The sequence below is a fragment of the Monodelphis domestica genome, chromosome 2 (assembly GCF_027887165.1).
Source record: "Monodelphis domestica isolate mMonDom1 chromosome 2, mMonDom1.pri, whole genome shotgun sequence".
Taxonomy (NCBI): Eukaryota; Metazoa; Chordata; class Mammalia; order Didelphimorphia; family Didelphidae; genus Monodelphis; species Monodelphis domestica.
Window position 1 is genome coordinate 430,543,713 of NC_077228.1, and position 17,658 is coordinate 430,561,370.

The 17,658-nt window shown below is 37.0% G+C and overlaps 1 protein-coding gene across 4 annotated transcripts in view; it reads left to right on the plus strand.

Annotated features, from left to right (window-relative positions):
• Positions 1–17,658, plus strand: part of MTHFD1L (methylenetetrahydrofolate dehydrogenase (NADP+ dependent) 1 like) — a 293,067-nt gene that overhangs the window by 43,860 nt on the left and 231,549 nt on the right. For all 4 annotated transcript variants that reach the window (XM_007484726.3, XM_007484725.2, XM_056818928.1 and 1 more), the window contains exon 8: positions 13,906–14,017. In XM_007484726.3, the coding sequence (XP_007484788.1) occupies positions 13,906–14,017 (112 nt within the window). The remainder of the gene's footprint in view (positions 1–13,905; positions 14,018–17,658) is intronic.

Below are 17,658 nucleotides of genomic sequence, written 5' to 3' on the forward strand. Positions count from 1 at the left end.
TGTGACTTTCTATCTCAAGGAAATGGCTGCAATACTAAAATTCTCTTACTACATAGTAATAACTCAGATTTATGAAATTAGGAAACACTTTCCCTACAGCAACAACTCTGTGATGTATACAGCACAGATGTTATTATCTCTACTTTCCAAAAGAGGAAATTGAGATTTCCAAAAGTTGAATGGCTTGCCCAATCACACAAACAAAGTGGCTGAGCCAGTATCAGAACCAGGTCTCCTGGTTCCAAGTCCAGCATTCTTCCTACTACAACCTTCATAGGGCAAGTGAAAGAACAGATAGAAAGTATTTTATAAGCCAAAAGAAGCCCTGTAAATGTCAGCTAATATTTTTTTATTACCTAAACTCCCCTAAACCATGAAAGTTGCTTACATTTAGTAGTAATGATACTGCTAATAATCTACCATTTTATATTCCCTGATATCACTAAAAGGTCATTTAATGCTTCTATCTTCCACCTTATTCTTTCTTCATTTGGATCCTATCCTTCCACTTTACTGAAAATGAAGAAAAGGACTAATAATTAAGTCTCTGGAAAGGAATTTTAGAGATCATATAGTCCAGTCTCCTCATCTTATAGACGAGAAACCTGAGGTCTAGAGACATGAACTTACTCATTTGAGGTCATACAGCTGGTTAAGTGACAGAGCCAGGATTTTCATTCAGATCTCCAGACTCCCAAGTCAGGATGTTCTTACCATCAGCTGACACAGAATTTGACCATTCATATGCCCAGAGGCACTTTTGCAAATTACAGCTGTGTGTGGGCATATTATTTAATCAGAGGTCATTTAAGATAATCTAACCCTCTTCCACATGTAAAAACTAAATTAAATTAACACTCTTGTTCTTAGTTTCCATAGAGTTTATTAATATTTACTTGAATAAAAAAGGACAGATAGATATAGAACTATTAAAGTCTATTCTACTCTCCACCTCCTGGCTCTCAGCCAGCATCCTGCCAGCTGTGTCCAAGGGAATAGAGAGCATGTGCTTCCTGGAAGCCCTTCTTTTATTTCTTCTCTTTTTCCCCTGGATCTTAACCTGATCTTTTCCCAGTTGGTCCATGTGCCTAGCTCACTGTCTTGTGACTCAAGCTGGAGCATTCTCAAGTGACATAATGCATTCAGTGCAGGGACACAGATAGGATGACCCCAATATATGACTGGGAGGAGAAAGGGTTCCCTTCAAACACACTTAAATCCCTTGCTTAGTACTGAGTTATTTAAAACTAGCCCTAGTAAATCGATAGGAAATTTTTTTCAGTCCCTATGAATGAAAATAAAAACACTGATTTAACTTTTAGGTAAGCTGACTTTCCTGGTTTAGGGAATAATATCCAGTGAAAATAATAAGAGTTGGGAGATGGAGTGTTTTATTCAAAAAAGAGTAGGTAGACCTTGTCACTAGATAGCAGAGTATGTAAAGGAATGGTAAATGGTATGCTGTAAAAAGACTAGAAAGTTGGGGGGGACAGGAGGCAGGTTATGAAGGGCTTTGAATGCAAAATAGGATTTTATTTTTGGATCCTGGAGGTGATAGGGAGCCTGGAGTTTATCAAGTAGGATATTCGTTGGTCATACCTGTGAGACCCGTACTTAGGAAGATCACTTTGGCAACTGATTAGAGGACTGGCTGGATCAGGGAAGAGATTGCAAACAAAAGAACCAACCAGCAGACTATTCTAAGAGTCTAGTGTGATGTGATACAATCCTTCACCATCATAGTTGCCATGTCAAAGCAGAGAAGGGAGTATGTGCAAGAAATGTTATGAATGTAAAACTGTTGTTGGGCTTTGGCAGCAGAGTGGGTATGCAAGGCCTCCTGACTCTGTCTTGCTGTTGGATTTTTATTCCTGCTGTTCTGAAGCACTTTGTAAAGATTGATTTGGAAGGCCAGTCAGAGTGGTTTGGGCTTTTGCTGCTACTGAGCTGCCATCTTGGCTTTGCCCCCTCGGAATGGATATGAAGGACGGAGAATGATGAGTGGGGATGGCATCTAGGCGGCAGGTACTCTGGAGGTGAAGAGGGAAGTTTGGAATGACCGAGGATGGGAGGGGAGATATTGATCAGTTCCGGATGTGTTGAGTTTAAGATGTCTACAGGATATCCAGTTGAAGATGTGAAATAGGCAGTTAGAGATGCCAGTCTGTAGGTCCAAGAGGCCTGGAAGTTAGGGCAAGATAAATAGATCTGAGATCATTGAATCCATGGCAGCTGAAGAAGTCACTGTGCTAAATGGCATCTAGAGAAAAAGAAAGAAGGTGCAGGAGAGAGCCTGGGTGAAGATCTAGCAAAGGAGACAGGAGTGGTCCAACAGGAGGAGAAGCAGAGAAGAGTCGTGTCATGGAAAGGAGAGAGTGATGTGAAGAAGGTGATGGACACTATCAAAGGCATAGAGGAGTCAAACCTGGTTTTCTCTCATATGTGTTCCCAGCAGAAGGCTCCCCATTGGCCTTTGATTCTCTTGTAAACTCTGATCTCATTGGCGAACCTCCAAGATCCTTTCCAGACCTAAATCTATGATTCTGTGATCCTAAGACATATCCTTTTAGGGTCAATGGGTACTTATCCTGGCTTTCAGTTTTTGCTCCAAACACTTCTGTATCTCACGGTATGTCATTAGGTTCTTGCCTTTTCTCTCATTTCTTAGTTTTGCTTCACTTAAATCCACACATACAATGGGGTGGAAATCTTTTTTTTTTTTTAACTTTTACCTTCTGTCCCTAGAACTGATTCTAAGGCCAAGGGGCAAGAAGGGCTAAACAGTCAGGGTTAAGAGATTTGCCCAGGGTTGATCCCAAGATGACCTATTTCCAGACCTGGTTCTGCCACATAGCTGCCCCAACAGTACATATTAATAGAATATCTACCTCCCCACTAGATAATTCATTATTACCTACCAAACCCCTCCATCCATAGAGGGCATGACTCAACATCATAATGTGTCTTTTGGATTTCCATCATATATGAAGAACCAAATCTATTTTCTTCCTCTAATCTTCACAGCTCATGGGCTGTTGCAGGCTTCTTTATTATCTCTCCCCCCCTCCCTTTTTTAATTTTAACAAAGAGAATGCTTTTAAAATCTCAAAGGAAATAACATGCAGAAGCCTATTAATGTAATGGGAGGTTCACAATCAAAAAAGCCCAAATGTCAGGAGATAGAAGGCCAAAGTTTCCAAAGCAACATTAATCCACATTAACTTGACATATTAACTAATGCTGTTTATATTAAAGTATGTGGTTAATAGCATAAACATAAATCACCAGTCCTCTAGTGTCTCCAAGTAATGTGTGTTGGCTTCTTTTGCTCTGGGAATCAAAACTTCAGAATTCTATGATTTTGTTTCTTTGGTCCTTTTTTTGTTTTCTGATCCATTAAGCTATATTAAAACAAAGCCATCCTCCCCACCCCATTTTGTAATTTGCTTTTTTTTCCATGGAGACAAATTATTTTAAATAAATAGCAATGTTATGTTGCTGCCACAATATTTCTAGTTACATTTTCCTTGAATTTTCTGTCCTAATTACAGTACCTTCTATCTGCTCTCACCATAGGTATTAACTTCATTTTCATTCAAAGGCTCTATGTATTCAATTTGGACTCAGATGAATATCTTTGATATGCTCTCTTATTGAAGAGTTAAAGGAAGGTCATTTACAACTCTTTGGGGGAAAAGTTTAGTAAACTTATATTGTAATCATTATTTCTTCTGAATCCATTTGACTTGTATTCAGTCTAATTTATGACATAACATTAAGATGTGCTTTTCATTTTAAATGCTAATTATTTCTTCTGATCACAAATGAGAAAAGGGATAACAAATATACCCAGTTTCTGAAAGGCAGGAAAAATACTCTTGCAGTGAGATCACTGAATCATTGACTGCGTGTTTGCAAAGTGGGGAAATACCTTTAGTGAAAAGTTCATTTATCTTGCCAAAATCTGAGTACTTGAGGAATGCTTTACTGAAAGTGGTTTGACATTATTTCTTTCTGTAATGAATTTTTACAATGATTCATTTCCAGGAAGTAATAGCTTTATAGTAGAATGCTCCATAGAAAATATATACAAGATCTCCACCCTTTAAAAGGTTATAGTCTAAAATGGAATTAATATCAACATAAATTGTTAATATAGTCAGTTTTTTTAAAAAGGAATGACTAAATTTTGCTTCTATATCACTTTCATTTCCAAATATATTCTCCTGCTCCCCTACAAAGAATAAAAGAAAAAAATAGGCAAAACTAACAAACATATCAACTGTGTCTAACAGTATATGCAATGTTCTTCTCCCATATGCCCCTACCTCTCCACTAAGGGGAGGGTAGTACATTTCTCATCTTTTCTTCATGGTTAAATAAACTTGATTATTTTAACAAGATAACTCTCATGTTAATTTTTTTTTCTGCTTATATTACTATAATCCTCATGTATATAATTTTCCTGGTTTTCCTTACTTCCCTTTATATCAGTTCATATAAATCTTCTCATATTTCTCTGCATTCATGTTAGGGTTCAGTCCTATCTTGTAACACTCATGTACCATAATGTGTTTAACAAAAATATTGGTATCTATGGACCTTCTTGTCAATCTACCAGTGAGACACTAATGCACTATTGGTGGAGCTATAAATTAGTCCAGCCATCGATGTTATCTTTCAGTTGTTTTTTAATCAAACTCTTCAGGGCCTCAATTTGAGCTTTTCTTGGCAAAGATCCTAGAGTGGTTTGCCATTTCCTTCTCAAAGCATCAGCCACTTGTGTGACTATAGTCTACGCCAACCATGTGAAGACTTCCCCAAGTGGAATGACCAGATAAAAACAATTTGTTCCAACAGCCAGAGAAATAGCTGAAGCAGGCTCTGTGTGGTACCTAGAGCTTGATCAGACATCAGAGATGCCACAGCCATCCAGTGCATCCCCGGCCATTGCTTTCTCTTGTCACTAGACTTGGATGACTCCATAAGAGGGAGAGTGAGGCTGCAGCTCTACCTCACTTTAACCCAGTTTGCATGCATGTCAGAACATCGCCTGGTAGCCCTCTTCAAAACAAAAACAAACAAACATGTACCAGTGGGAACCCTGTGACAAAAAGCATAAACATTTTAGCAATCTTGTTAGCATAATTTCAACTGTTGTCAATGACCAAACTCATTCCCAGCTCCCTCAACGTATTAGTGTTTGAAGGTTTCCACATTTCCTTCAACATTAATGACTCCCCTTAAGTCTTCTTTGGCAGTTAACTGGTTGTGAAGTGGAAACTCCAAGTTGTGGTTTGTATTTTGTGGTTTAGAACAGTCTTTCACATGGTTGTTAGTAGTTTGAAGTCCTTTTGAGAACTGTTTGTTCATGTTCTTTGAACTCCTTATTAATAGGAGAATGGCACTTGCCTTGTTTGGTTTAGTTCTTTATCTTACTTAGCGGACTAATTAAAGATATTCCAGGTAAAAATTGTCTTCCTCTCAATGACTTCCTTTCTTATTCTAGTAGCTTTTCAACTTCATATCATTAAAATGATCTATTTTACCTAGCTGTATAACCCTGAGCAAGTCACTTAATCCCCACTGCCCTTACCAAACTTCTGCCTTAGAACCAATACTATGTATTGGTTCTAAGGTGGAAGGTAAGGGGTTTTAAAAAATGATTCTTTTTACCTTTATTTATTTATTTATTTTTTACCTTTTTTATTGTCTCCATACCATATTTGGTTAGGAACTTCCTCACCTAAAAAAAGTTATATAAGGAATGTGTCTTTCCTAAGTTTTTAATGATATAACATTTAATTCTCAGGATATATATGTATATATATGTATCCATTTTAGCCTTACTGTGGTATATACTGGTCTAAACTTAATTTTAGGCTGTTTCTTTCTTATACAGATTATATTCCAAAAGTTCCCTTGTAAATCAGTTGCTTGGGACTCCAAAGCCATTTTCCCAGAAAAATAAACTTAATAAATGATGATTGGTTTCCCAGACTAAACCAGAAAAGACTACATAATCCCATGATATAGCTGAACTATAATGCTGTAATGATAGTGTTACAGAACCTAAATTCTATAATGTTGTTCTCACCTGAAAAAAAAATTTAAATTCCAATTCAGAACTCAGGCAGGAGGGACCCAGAACCTACCTCTCATGCATTATTTTCCCTTCTTTGCTGGTAGCACTGGCCTCAAATGTTAAGGAGAAGCATCAGTGTTAGTAAGAATACATAATTTGGGCAGTTTAAAGAAATAGTTAATTAATTAATTAAATAGCTTGCTGGTAAATAAATAAATAATTTCAGTGATGGGGAGATAGCCAAAAAAAAAATTGGAAAATTGGGTTTGAGATTAAGAAATCAAAGCATTCGAAGGCTTAATAATTACTTGTAATTTTTGCACGTCTATATCATGAATGCTTTCCTTAAAAAGAAAATTGGAAATCACTAAAGATAGATAACACCAAATACTGCCACCAAAAAATGAAATTTACATTTTAACAGACAGTAAATGAGTAGTTATAAGATGGGAACCATTTCAATATCAGAAAAGAACAAAGATAAGAGTGTACTGTATTTCATTAGGATGGTTCCAACTCAACTTGTTTAAATGAGCTTTTCATTTAGAAATTTGAGATGGATAAAGGTAAAAACACTGGCTTACTGCCATTTCATAAAGAAATTTAATCAGTGTAAGATAGTCACCAAAAATGAAGCTGAAAGAACGCCTAGAACCTACCTTAAGAAACATTTGCTGTCTTTTTTCAGGTTTAGAGATTTAGTGCCAAGGGCAGCAATTTAGAACACAAATTTTTTGTGGAAAACAATAGAACTTCAATGTAAGACCATGGACTATTTAGGGTTTTCTTCCTGTCAACAAGCTTTTATTAAGCAGCACTACACACTTGCTGGGTACTATTCCTGCTCCAGAATGATTCCTGCCCAGAGAAGCATATAGTCTGACAGACAAAAACCATATATGATATAATTTGGGGAGTTAGACCATGAGTAGCTATAAGGATCAAGAAAGGCTTCTTGTAAAAGGTGGCACTTTAGCTGAGACTTGAAGAAAACTAGGGATTCTAAGAGGAAGAAACGAAGAAGGAGTGAATTCTAGGGATGAGGGAGAGCCTGAGCAAAGGCATAGAGATAGATGGGAGATGGGATGCTATGTATAAGGAACAATTTGTTTAGATTATAGTGATGTTTAATAATTCTTTACAGTTAGATTAGGACCAAGATTACAAAAAGCTTTAAATGTAAAAAAAAAAATCCATTTAAATCCTGAAAGAAAAAAAGTGCCCAGTTTACTGCCTGTGACATAGTATATATTTGAAAAATGCTTGCTAAAGAAACTGAATTGAACATCACTATTCTCTTAGTAAGAATCATGGGAAATTACATTTTCAGAAGATTCAGCATTATGGATGGATAAGTAAGCTGTGACATGGTCCCAAGGTTGACTTGCACTCAAAAGAGATGTAAAAAACTCCATAACGTATATGTCCAAAATAGGAATCACACTGGATGGGCAGGCATGAATGGGTTGCTGATTTATACCGGTAGAAGGAATGCCCATATTGATGTATTCATGGATCCATGGAAGTATTGATATGAAATCTAAGTGAAAGTAAACCTTTTATACAGGTTCAAGAAAGGGGAGAAAAAAAGAATTCTTGTAAGCAGGGATAATGTAAGTAAGACTCACTACAAGGGAACAATATAAAATTAAGATCTATAAATTCCTTCTATTTACACTTTACACAGACAGACAGACACACACACACACACCACACCACACCACACCACACCAGCATAATTTCCAGAGGAAAAACCTTGAAGTCAGGAGATAAGGTTTTAAGTCCTACTTCTGACATACAGACTATATAGTCAAAAGTCACTTAACTTCTCCTGTGTCCCAGACAATTCCTTAAGATGCTCAGTTAGGAAAGAGTAGTCTTTCTCAGCATTGCTAGAGGGAGGCTTCCACAGTGGGAGTTCAGTCCCAAATCCTTTATGATCTTTTTGGGTAAAGGTTTTTTTGGTCTTTGATGTTCAAAGAATTAAGAAAAATGTTATATGTGTTTTATATACATGCATATGTAAGTAAATAAAATTTTACTTATTTATAATATGTTGATATTGATATTTATGATATGTATGATATTTATAATATGTATGATAGTCCATGTTTTTCATGTTATTTTAAAAAATAGATTTTATTGGTGCCTTTTGATATTTCTATCAACACTCATTTCTGTATATTTAGTTTCCCATATCTTCCTCCCAACTCTTGTAAGAAAAAGAAACAAAAACCAAAAAGGAATAAAAATTCCAAAGAACATATCAAATGGTAATTTATGCCTAATTTTTATCTTTTATTTTCAAAATCTGGCTTGCTAATATCATACTAAGGTTGATATGGGCAAAAGTTTTATCATCTAACACTTAGAGAATAGATTTTGGACTATCCATAGTGTCTGGTAATTCCATACCTTCAAGTATTATCTGTAGTCTCGATATCATTTTAATATTTTTTGTCTTGGGAATGGGTGGTTCATTCAAAGTCTTAAATCTCATTGGAGAAATCAGTATTTAGTTATGAAACCGTTTTGAGTCATTTCTTGGCGCAGGTCTCCTGAGTTAGGGAATGGGGAAAAGAAACAGACAATGAGGTTGGTTATATATCTAGAATCCTAGCCCATTGGAATCTTTCCTTGTTTTGTAGTGGATTGCTTGCTCATTTGAGTATCCAGTTTTCTGCCTTCCCTCCTGGCTCCTTCTCTCCCTGCCCTTGCCCCCAACATACTATAATTTGTGCCTTACAATTATTGCTACGGGAAGATATTTTGCTCTCCTGCACTGTGGGATTAGCTGTCCTCTGATTTTATATTAACATTGTTGATTTAGGAGTATGAATGTTTATGAGTTTGAGGAGGAGGTAAGGCTGATGTTTAAGTGATTTATAAGTAATAAAAAGTACTAGTTGTAGCAGAGATACAATGCAGAGTTAAAAGTGTTCTTGTGGGACCTGAGGGAACCCTTGGCCGATTCTCCATTTCTCTACCATTTAAGTCTGGGTGGCATTATCTTGATTTGTATACAGATTTAAAGGGCTACATTTTTGCTACTCTTGTCTAAGACCATTGGATTCTTGAATAGCTGATTATTTTTTAAACACTTCTCTGAAAGCTTGCCCTTTGTTGTGGCTCAGCTTCTGACAGTAGTGTGTATATATAGGAAAGAGATATCGTTTTTATGCAGATGTTTTAAAGCCTTCCACCCACTGGAAAATTTTTTCTCATTTGTGACATCACCAGAATGTCCAGCTGTTTTTTAGATACAGCCAGCAGATAGCATGTGCTACTTGAACTGACCCAACTGCTGTTAATATTTGGCTGCAGAAAATACCGTTACATGTCTTTGTTCAGCTTAGCTGTGTTGTGGTCCTGTAGTTATAGAAACAAGAGTGGTCGTTTAGGCAAGTGTTAGTTGTTTTTTTGTTGTTTTTTTTTTTGCCCTTTTATAGTGTGATTAATCAGGCTGCTTTCTTGTAGCAATGTTAAAACATTTTATGTTTTGTATTTCCCCTTTGCATGCCATCAAACTGATGAAGTTCCCTCTGGATGCTGATTTTTAGAGGTGGGATTAGTTGGCTCTATGTAGACACTTTAGATTGAATCACAGCCAATCTGTTTTCTAACAGGAATCATGGGTTGTTATTTTTTCATCCCTGCTTTTATATTTATTTGTATTGGGTTATACTTTTTCAGTTTCCTTCTATAGACAATTAATCATTTTTCATCATTTCCATATTTGTGGCAGTCAATAAACATTAAGATGCATGTATCTGTCACTCTGCAAAGTACTAGAGACAAAAAAAGTTAAAGGCAATCCCTGTTCTCAAGGAGATTGTAGTCTAATAGGAGAGAGAACATGCAAGACAGCAATGTACAAACAAGTTATATAATTCAGTAAATTGAAAATTATCCACAAAAGGAAGACATCAGATTTAAGGAGAGTCAAGAAAGGCTCTCTGGAATTTTAGCTGAGACTTGAAGGAAACCAAAGAAGCTGGGAGGTAGTGGTGAGGAGGAAGAACATTCTAAACATGGGGTACAACCAGAGAAAATTCCCTGAGCCAAGAGATGGTACATCTTATTTGGGAAACAGCAAGGAGGCCATTATCACTGGATTACAGAGTATAAGGGAAGATTTAAGGTGTAAGAAGGCTGAAAGGTAGAGGGTAAGAGGTTTGGAAGGACTTTGAATACTACACAGGATTTTATATTTAACATAGGGGGCAATAGGAAGCCACTGGTTTTTAATTAACCAGGGGGACTCATACAATAAGATCTATCCTTTAGGAATCTCACTTTGAGAGCTAAGTGCAAAGATATTTGAGGCAGGCTGCCCCACCAGCATGCATTTGCAGTGGTCCAGGGTCAGGAGATGTGCGTACCAGATTGATGGCAGTATCAGAAAAGAGTCAGGGGAATAACTAAGCAATGTTGCACAGGTGAGATGTGTCTGAGCAATAGATTGGATGGGGAATGAGGGAGATGAGAGATAGAGGTTGAGGATGATGTTTGGGTTACAAGATTAGAGAACTGGGAGAATGGAAGAACCCTTGACATTAATTTTTTTTTTAAGTTTTGAAGGGGGGAGGAGTTTTTTGTGGAGGAAGAATGAGTTCTGTTTGGGATGTGTTGAATTGAAGATGTCAGTGGAACAACCAGTTTGAGGTGTCCAATAGGGAATTGGAAATGTAAGGCTAGAGATTAGGAAAGCATAGAGATGACAAATTCAAGGGAGCTGATAAGATCACCAAATGAAATAATCTAGAGCAAGGGTGAGCAAGTATAGCTCTCTTTTTTTGCCTATGAGCTAAAAAATATTTTTTACATTTTTAAATAAAGTTTTACTGTATTTTAAAATATAAAAATCATTTTTGTATGACTCAAGAGCAGTGCAAAAAGGGAGTCTGGCTTCTGATTCACAATTTAAGGGGATGAGAGAAGATCTAGGACAGTGGGACCTGTCTAGATCTAGACTGTGGGACACACCCATGGTTAGCAGGCGTGATCTGAAGGTCTTTCAGAGGAAACCAAGGCAGAGAGTTCAGATAGGTAGAAGAAAATCAGGACAAAATAGTCACACACAAAAACCCTAGAAGATATTATTATTCTAATTTTCTGGGGGCTGGAGAGAGGGGGAGATAAATGGAATAACAGAATCATAGTAAATGCTGCCAGACCCCAGATCTGATCATCATTTCACCACTTCTTTTTTTCTTCTTCTTAGAATTAAGTTTTAAATATATAAAATAAAATACATAGAATTATTTTAAAAAAACAATTATATTGAAATGAAGATCCTTACAACCACCCTCAGACAAAGGTGATATCATTGTCCCCATTTTATATTTGAGGAAATTGAGGCAAGCAGAAGTTAAGTGGTTTGCCCAGGGTTCACATGGCCAGCAAGTGTCTGAGTACAGATTTGAACTCAGGTATTCCTGGGTTCAGTCTCATTCCCCAACCAAAATCATAGCTCCCCTGATATTTATCCTTAGACCCTAAGGGCATCCATGAGTCCCAGGCTAAGAATTCATCACTTCTTTTTCCTGGTCCATACTGAGTATTTCACAAAAATTATGCCCCAGAATATTATGCTCCATTGATATTTTTACATAATGATATTTTGGAGAACTTTTTTATATTTAGATACTGAAGTACAATCATGATTTATGGAAAAGCTCCTTTATAACTGTTGTCATTGGTATTTGAAATGCCAACCCTCTATTCTTTTCTCCTAGTCTTAAGGACACCAAAAGACGTTTACTTTTTGTTTTCCCTTTTGCCCATGCAAACCCTAGAACAAGAGAAAGCCATGAATTGGGGTCTTAATGGTACCCCCCCATGATCCTGAAATACTACCTTCCACAACCCCAAAAACAAAGAGAGATCAATGAACATATTTTCTGTATTACTAAAGAAACAAGGTGCCCTACTCTTCCCCTGTAACTTCTTTCTTTCCTCAACTCTTTCTGTCTATTTTTTAAAGGGAGTTGAAAGCAAAGACAAGCAGGGAATGATAAGTGGATGGAAATGAGGATGAAAGGCATGAGGAATTCAGAGGTCTACCATCAGATCTCTGAGGTGTCTTACAATGTTCAAGCTTAATCATCTTCTCTAGTCCATGAATTGGAATGACTCTGCTCCATTAATTCTGAGATCAGAGCAGAACCACCTCCAAGGCCTAATGTCTGGGTACAAATCATTGCTAAGCTGTGGAAGATAAATCAATAGTAGATAAGTGTGACAAGGAAATCACTTTAAAAGACTGATATATATTAATTTAAGGTCGCCAAGGAATTCAGCTATGTAATTCCTTAATGAAAACTCAAGTCAGCAGTCAACCTTTTATGGAGTTTAATTACAAACAGGAGGAAGAAAGGTATTAGAGAGAGAGAGAGAGAGAGAGAGAGAGAGAGAGAGAGAGAGAAAGAGAGAGAAGGGAATAGGGCTTAAATACCCCCTCTGTTTTGGCTGGGCCAAAAGGCCCAAGCCCTTAGATAGCTGAGGCAAAGAAAAGAGATCAGTCCCTATCACTCACATGACCAAAATGGAGAAACAGTCTCAGGGGCCTCCACCTCCAGCTTCCTTCAGAGCAAGCTTCTCAGAGCACAACCTCTCAGAGCAAAACCTCTCCAACCTCTCTAGTCCTCAGACCCCGCTATCTTTAAGGAAACCATCTCAGTTCCCTCCCCTCAGTTCTCACATCTACCAATCACTGTCCATGTCTTCCCTGTGCCAATGGTGGCTCTAGCTTAACCCAGGACCGCCCAGAGGTCTGTGGCTTTGCACATGTCTGTTGAAGGTCATATTCTCAAATAATTAAATCTTGATCCTTTGCTGCAGCCCTTCCTAAATCCTGTTACCCTGAGCAGGGTGGAGATTGGAAGTTCCAAGACCTGGTTCTGTCATTCCAAGTATCTCTATTGTATCAATTCTAAAATCAATCATGACTCAAAGAACTTCCTGTTCTATGCTTAAGCATAGGTCAAAGCCCTTTCCATTGTTCAGCAAAAGGTTTCTGTCCTAAAGAAATCTTAAGTAGGGAGGAGAAGGACCCTCCCATGCCAAGGGGGGGGGGGGTTCACATTCCAATAGACCATCAGTAGGAAATTTTTCAAGTATGAAATTTCCCAATGGTGAAATTTCCAACATTTATAAGTCTAAGAAATTTTAAGGTTTACATAAGATGATTGCATTTTTTTGTGATAACTATTATTTTATTACTTTGTTCAGATGGGGAGCTTGGCAAACAACCAGTCAAGTTCCCACTGTAAATAAGAGTCTTCCTTGGGTTCCTAGAAAGTCTTCATAATAGTATCGCTCAGATACAAAGTGAGGATACCATAACAATTACAAATAGATCTTCTTTTGGATTCCATGGCACAAATAATTTGCAGCATACAAGAATGAAGAGGTTACTAAAGTGATACTAACTTTGGAAGCCTGTTTATAGGAAACCAAAGATAACACCCTCCTCTTGTGTCCCCCCCCCCCTTTTTGAAATAAGAAATCAAAGAAATGTTAGGAGAAAACCTAACCTAAAATGGAGGGTTTTCCAAGTCTTGTGTTTTACCCCCACCCCTTCCATATTAGTGTATCCTCTTTGTATTTCAATGGACGTCTATCTGTTCCATTCATTTTGATTCAACAAATATTTATGCAAAACATTGTCCTAAGGGAGTTAGAAAGTTTCATTCAGATATCATCCTTGCTTTGCTGGAGCATACAATCAAGTAGGAAGAACTATGTATATAATACAGTAATATTAAATCTTTTTTAAAAGCATTCATTAAATCCCATTTTGCTTCTTTTCTTTTTAGCTTAATGAGGCTGAAATTGTGGTGATGGGCTCTCCTAAACCAGATGAAATTCCACTTAGTTGGATACAACCAGAAACTACCATTCTCAATTGTTCCTCTGACCTTCTGTCAGGTAAGTTTCAACACCTTTTGTTAGAGTCTTTGTTAAGGAAAGATATGAGAAATACTTTCCTTGTCTATTCTGAAAGCATATGTTCCAAAACAAAATCCTATCCATTCCACCGCTATCACAGCAGTATCCACATTTTGGTTTTCCAAGGTAGAATCCCAAAGTGCCAGTTTCATCAGATTTCTCCATCTCTCCTTCCAATATATACCAATAAAAGTAATTAAGACCTTGAGAGAATGTTTCTTCTTGTGAGAGAGAGAGAAAATAGAAGGAAAGAAGCTTTTTATTGACCCAAGAAGAGTAGAAGGATCAAAGCAAACATAGGATCACAAATTAAGTAAATGTTATATGCTACCATTTAGATTATAAAAGGAAAATCTGAGGTACATATTCTTAGAGAATGGCTGGGAGCATTGAAAAGTGAATGACTTTTCTGAGGTCATACAGCCACCAAATATTAAAGGTAGAACTTGAAACCAGGGCTTTTTGTCATCAGAGACCAGTTCCCTATTCACTGTTCCATTCTGCCTCTCCATTTATTACTAGTCCGTAATTATTGGTTTTCCACATTGTTAGAGCTGTGTGACCGCGAAAATATGGTTTCAAAACTGTGAATTGCCAAAACTGTAAAAATAATTTTAGTGTCTTGATTTTATATCAAAAATAAGGGGTCACCATGGGAAAAATTCCTAAATATGAAATACCCAAGTCAGCTGGGTTTTATGGAGATTTTAATTAATATGAATGAAGGAATTAAGGGAAGGGAGAGAGAGTAAGATGAAATAGTAGGAAAAGGCCTAGGGCCTAGGCCAAATGGCCTAGGCCTTTCTCTTTAAGAGAGAAAACTAAGTCAGTCTCTTATCCACTCACCACAAGATTTTGTCCCAAGCAAAACTCCAACTAAGTTCAGAGGCCCAGCTACTCCAACTAGTCCAAGAGCCAATTAACCCTAAGTTGAGAGAGCCAGCTCCTTTTAAAGAGAAATTTCTCTTATGTCACTTCCCCTAAATTTTCACATCTACCAATCACAGTAGACGGTTTCCACAGGCCTGACCATTCTTAATTCACATCTTCTTTTGTTAATCACCTTCCCTGAGTAGACTAAAACTTCACACCTCTTGCTAAACCTTTGTAAGTTGCTTGACCTTTTAGTGATTAATTTAACCTTTATAGGTACTTAGCACCCTTTTGTATTAGTTCTAAAAATAGATCTAGCTTAAGGTTTTGGCCTCACTATAAGTATGAGTTAGGGACTTTTTCATTGTTCAGTAAGGAGTTTTACAACTTTATCTTCCCCTAAAGTATGCCTAAGTATGGGTGGAGTAATGTTAAAATTCCTAATACATTCCTGATCAAGTACCTCCATTGTTTAAATGGGGAATAGCCTTAATCAAATGTTCTAAGGTAGAGTCTGAGCAGTTTTAAGATTCACAGCTGGGAGATATTTTTACCTCTGAAGAAAATTTCAGAATCCCAATGAAATTAAGAAAGCCTCTGAAATCTATCCATTAAAAAAAATTTTTTTTAAGAGGTCCTGGCTTGAGTTGAGAGGAATTGGGTTCAAATGTGGCTTCAGCTACTTCCTAGCTACGTGACCCTGGGCAAGTCCCTTAACCCCAATTGTCTAGCTCTTGCCACTCTTCTATCTTAGAACTGATGCTGAGACAGAAGATGAAGGTTTAAAAAAAAAAAACCTTCAAGTCCCTATAAATTTATGAAAATGGCACATGCAATTTGGTAATTGATTAGTGCTATATTTGTGTAAATTTCCTTTGTAGAACCTAGTTTTTAAATGGTATCTCTGAAAGATTAGATTTTAATCTGAATAATTCCCTTGAACAAATAGTCAAGGGATGTTTTGATATTTTATAAAGTTCTCTTAATAGATTGATCATTAAAAGTTCATGTTAAGTTCACTTAGACCCAAATTGGTGACCGCATTGAATTTTCCTTTGGCTTTTTAAAAAATGGGTATGAACTTCTGTTAAACACAAATTCAAAAAAATATTGTGACTGCAATTTTAACTTTTCACATCTAGTACCTCAGGCTCAACAATATCCTGACAAGTTTTTGCATTTAATTTCTTTTTTTTTTTTTTTTTTTTTTTAAATATATTTTATTTGATCATTTCCAAGCATTATTCGTTAAAGACATAGATCATTTTCTTTTCCTCCCCCCCACCCCCCATAACCGACGCGTAAGTCCACTGGGCATTAGATGTTTTCTTGATTTGAACCCATTGCTTTGTTGATAGTATTTGCATTAGAGTGTTCATTTAAAGTCTATCCTCTGTCATGTCCCCTCAACCTCTGTATTCAGGCAGTTGCTTTTTCTCGGTGTTTCCACTCCCATAGTTTATCCTTTGCTTATGAATGGTGTTTTTTTTCTCCTGGATCCCTGAAAGTTGTTCAGGGACATTACACCGCCCCTAATGGAGAAGTCCATTACGTTCGATTATACCACAGTGTATTAGTCTCTGTGTACAATGTTCTCCTGGTTCTGCTCCTCTCGCTCTGCATCACTTCCTGGAGGTTGTTCCAGTCTCCATGGAACTTCTCCACTTTATTATTCCTTTGAGCACAATAGTATTCCATCACCAACATATACCACAGTTTGTTCAGCCATTCCCCAATTGATGGGCATCCCCTCGTTTTCCAGTTTTGGGCCACCACAAAGAGCGCAGCTATGAATATTTTTGTACAAGTCTTTGTGTCCATTATCTCTTTGGGGTACAGACCCAGCAGTGCTATGGCTGGGTCAAAGGGTAGATATTCTTTTGTCGCCCTTTGGGCATAGTTCCAAATTGCCCTCCAGAATGGTTGGATCAGTTCACAACTCCACCAGCAATGAATTAATGTCCCTACTTTGCCACATCCCCTCCAGCATTCATTACTTTCCTTTGCTGTTATGTTAGCCAATCTGCTAGGTGTGAGGTGATACCTCAGAGTTGTTTTGATTTGCATCTCTCTGATTATAAGAGATGCAGAACACTTCTTCATGTGCTTGTTAATAGTTTTGATTTCTTTATCTGAGAACTGCCTATCCATTTCCCTTGCCCATTTATCAATTGGAGAATGGCTTGATTTTTTGTACAATTGATTTAGCTCATTATAAATATGAGTAATTAAACCTTTGTCAGAGGTTTCTATGAAGATTTTTTCCCAATTTGTTGTTTCCCTTCTGATTTTAGTTATATTGGTTTTGTTTGTACAAAAGCTTTTTAGTTTGATGTAGTCAAAATTATTTATTTTACATTTTGTGATTCTTTCTATATCTTGCTTGGTTTTAAAGCCTTTCCCCTCCCAAAGGTCTGACATGTATACTATTCTGTGTTTACCCAATTTACTTATGGTTTCCTTCTTTATGTTTAAGTCACTCACCCATTTTGAATTTATCTTGGTGTAGGGTGTGAGGTGTTGATCTATTCCTAGTCTCTCCCACACTGTCTTCCAATTTTCCCAGCAGTTTTTATCGAATAGTGGATTTTTGTCCCAAAAGCTGGGATCTTTGGGTTTATCGTATACTGTCTTGCTGAGGTCGTTTTCCCCCAGTCTATTCCACTGATCTTCCTTTCTGTTTCTTAGCCAGTACCAAATTGTTTTGATGACTGCTGCTTTGTAATATAGTTTTAGGTCAGGGACTG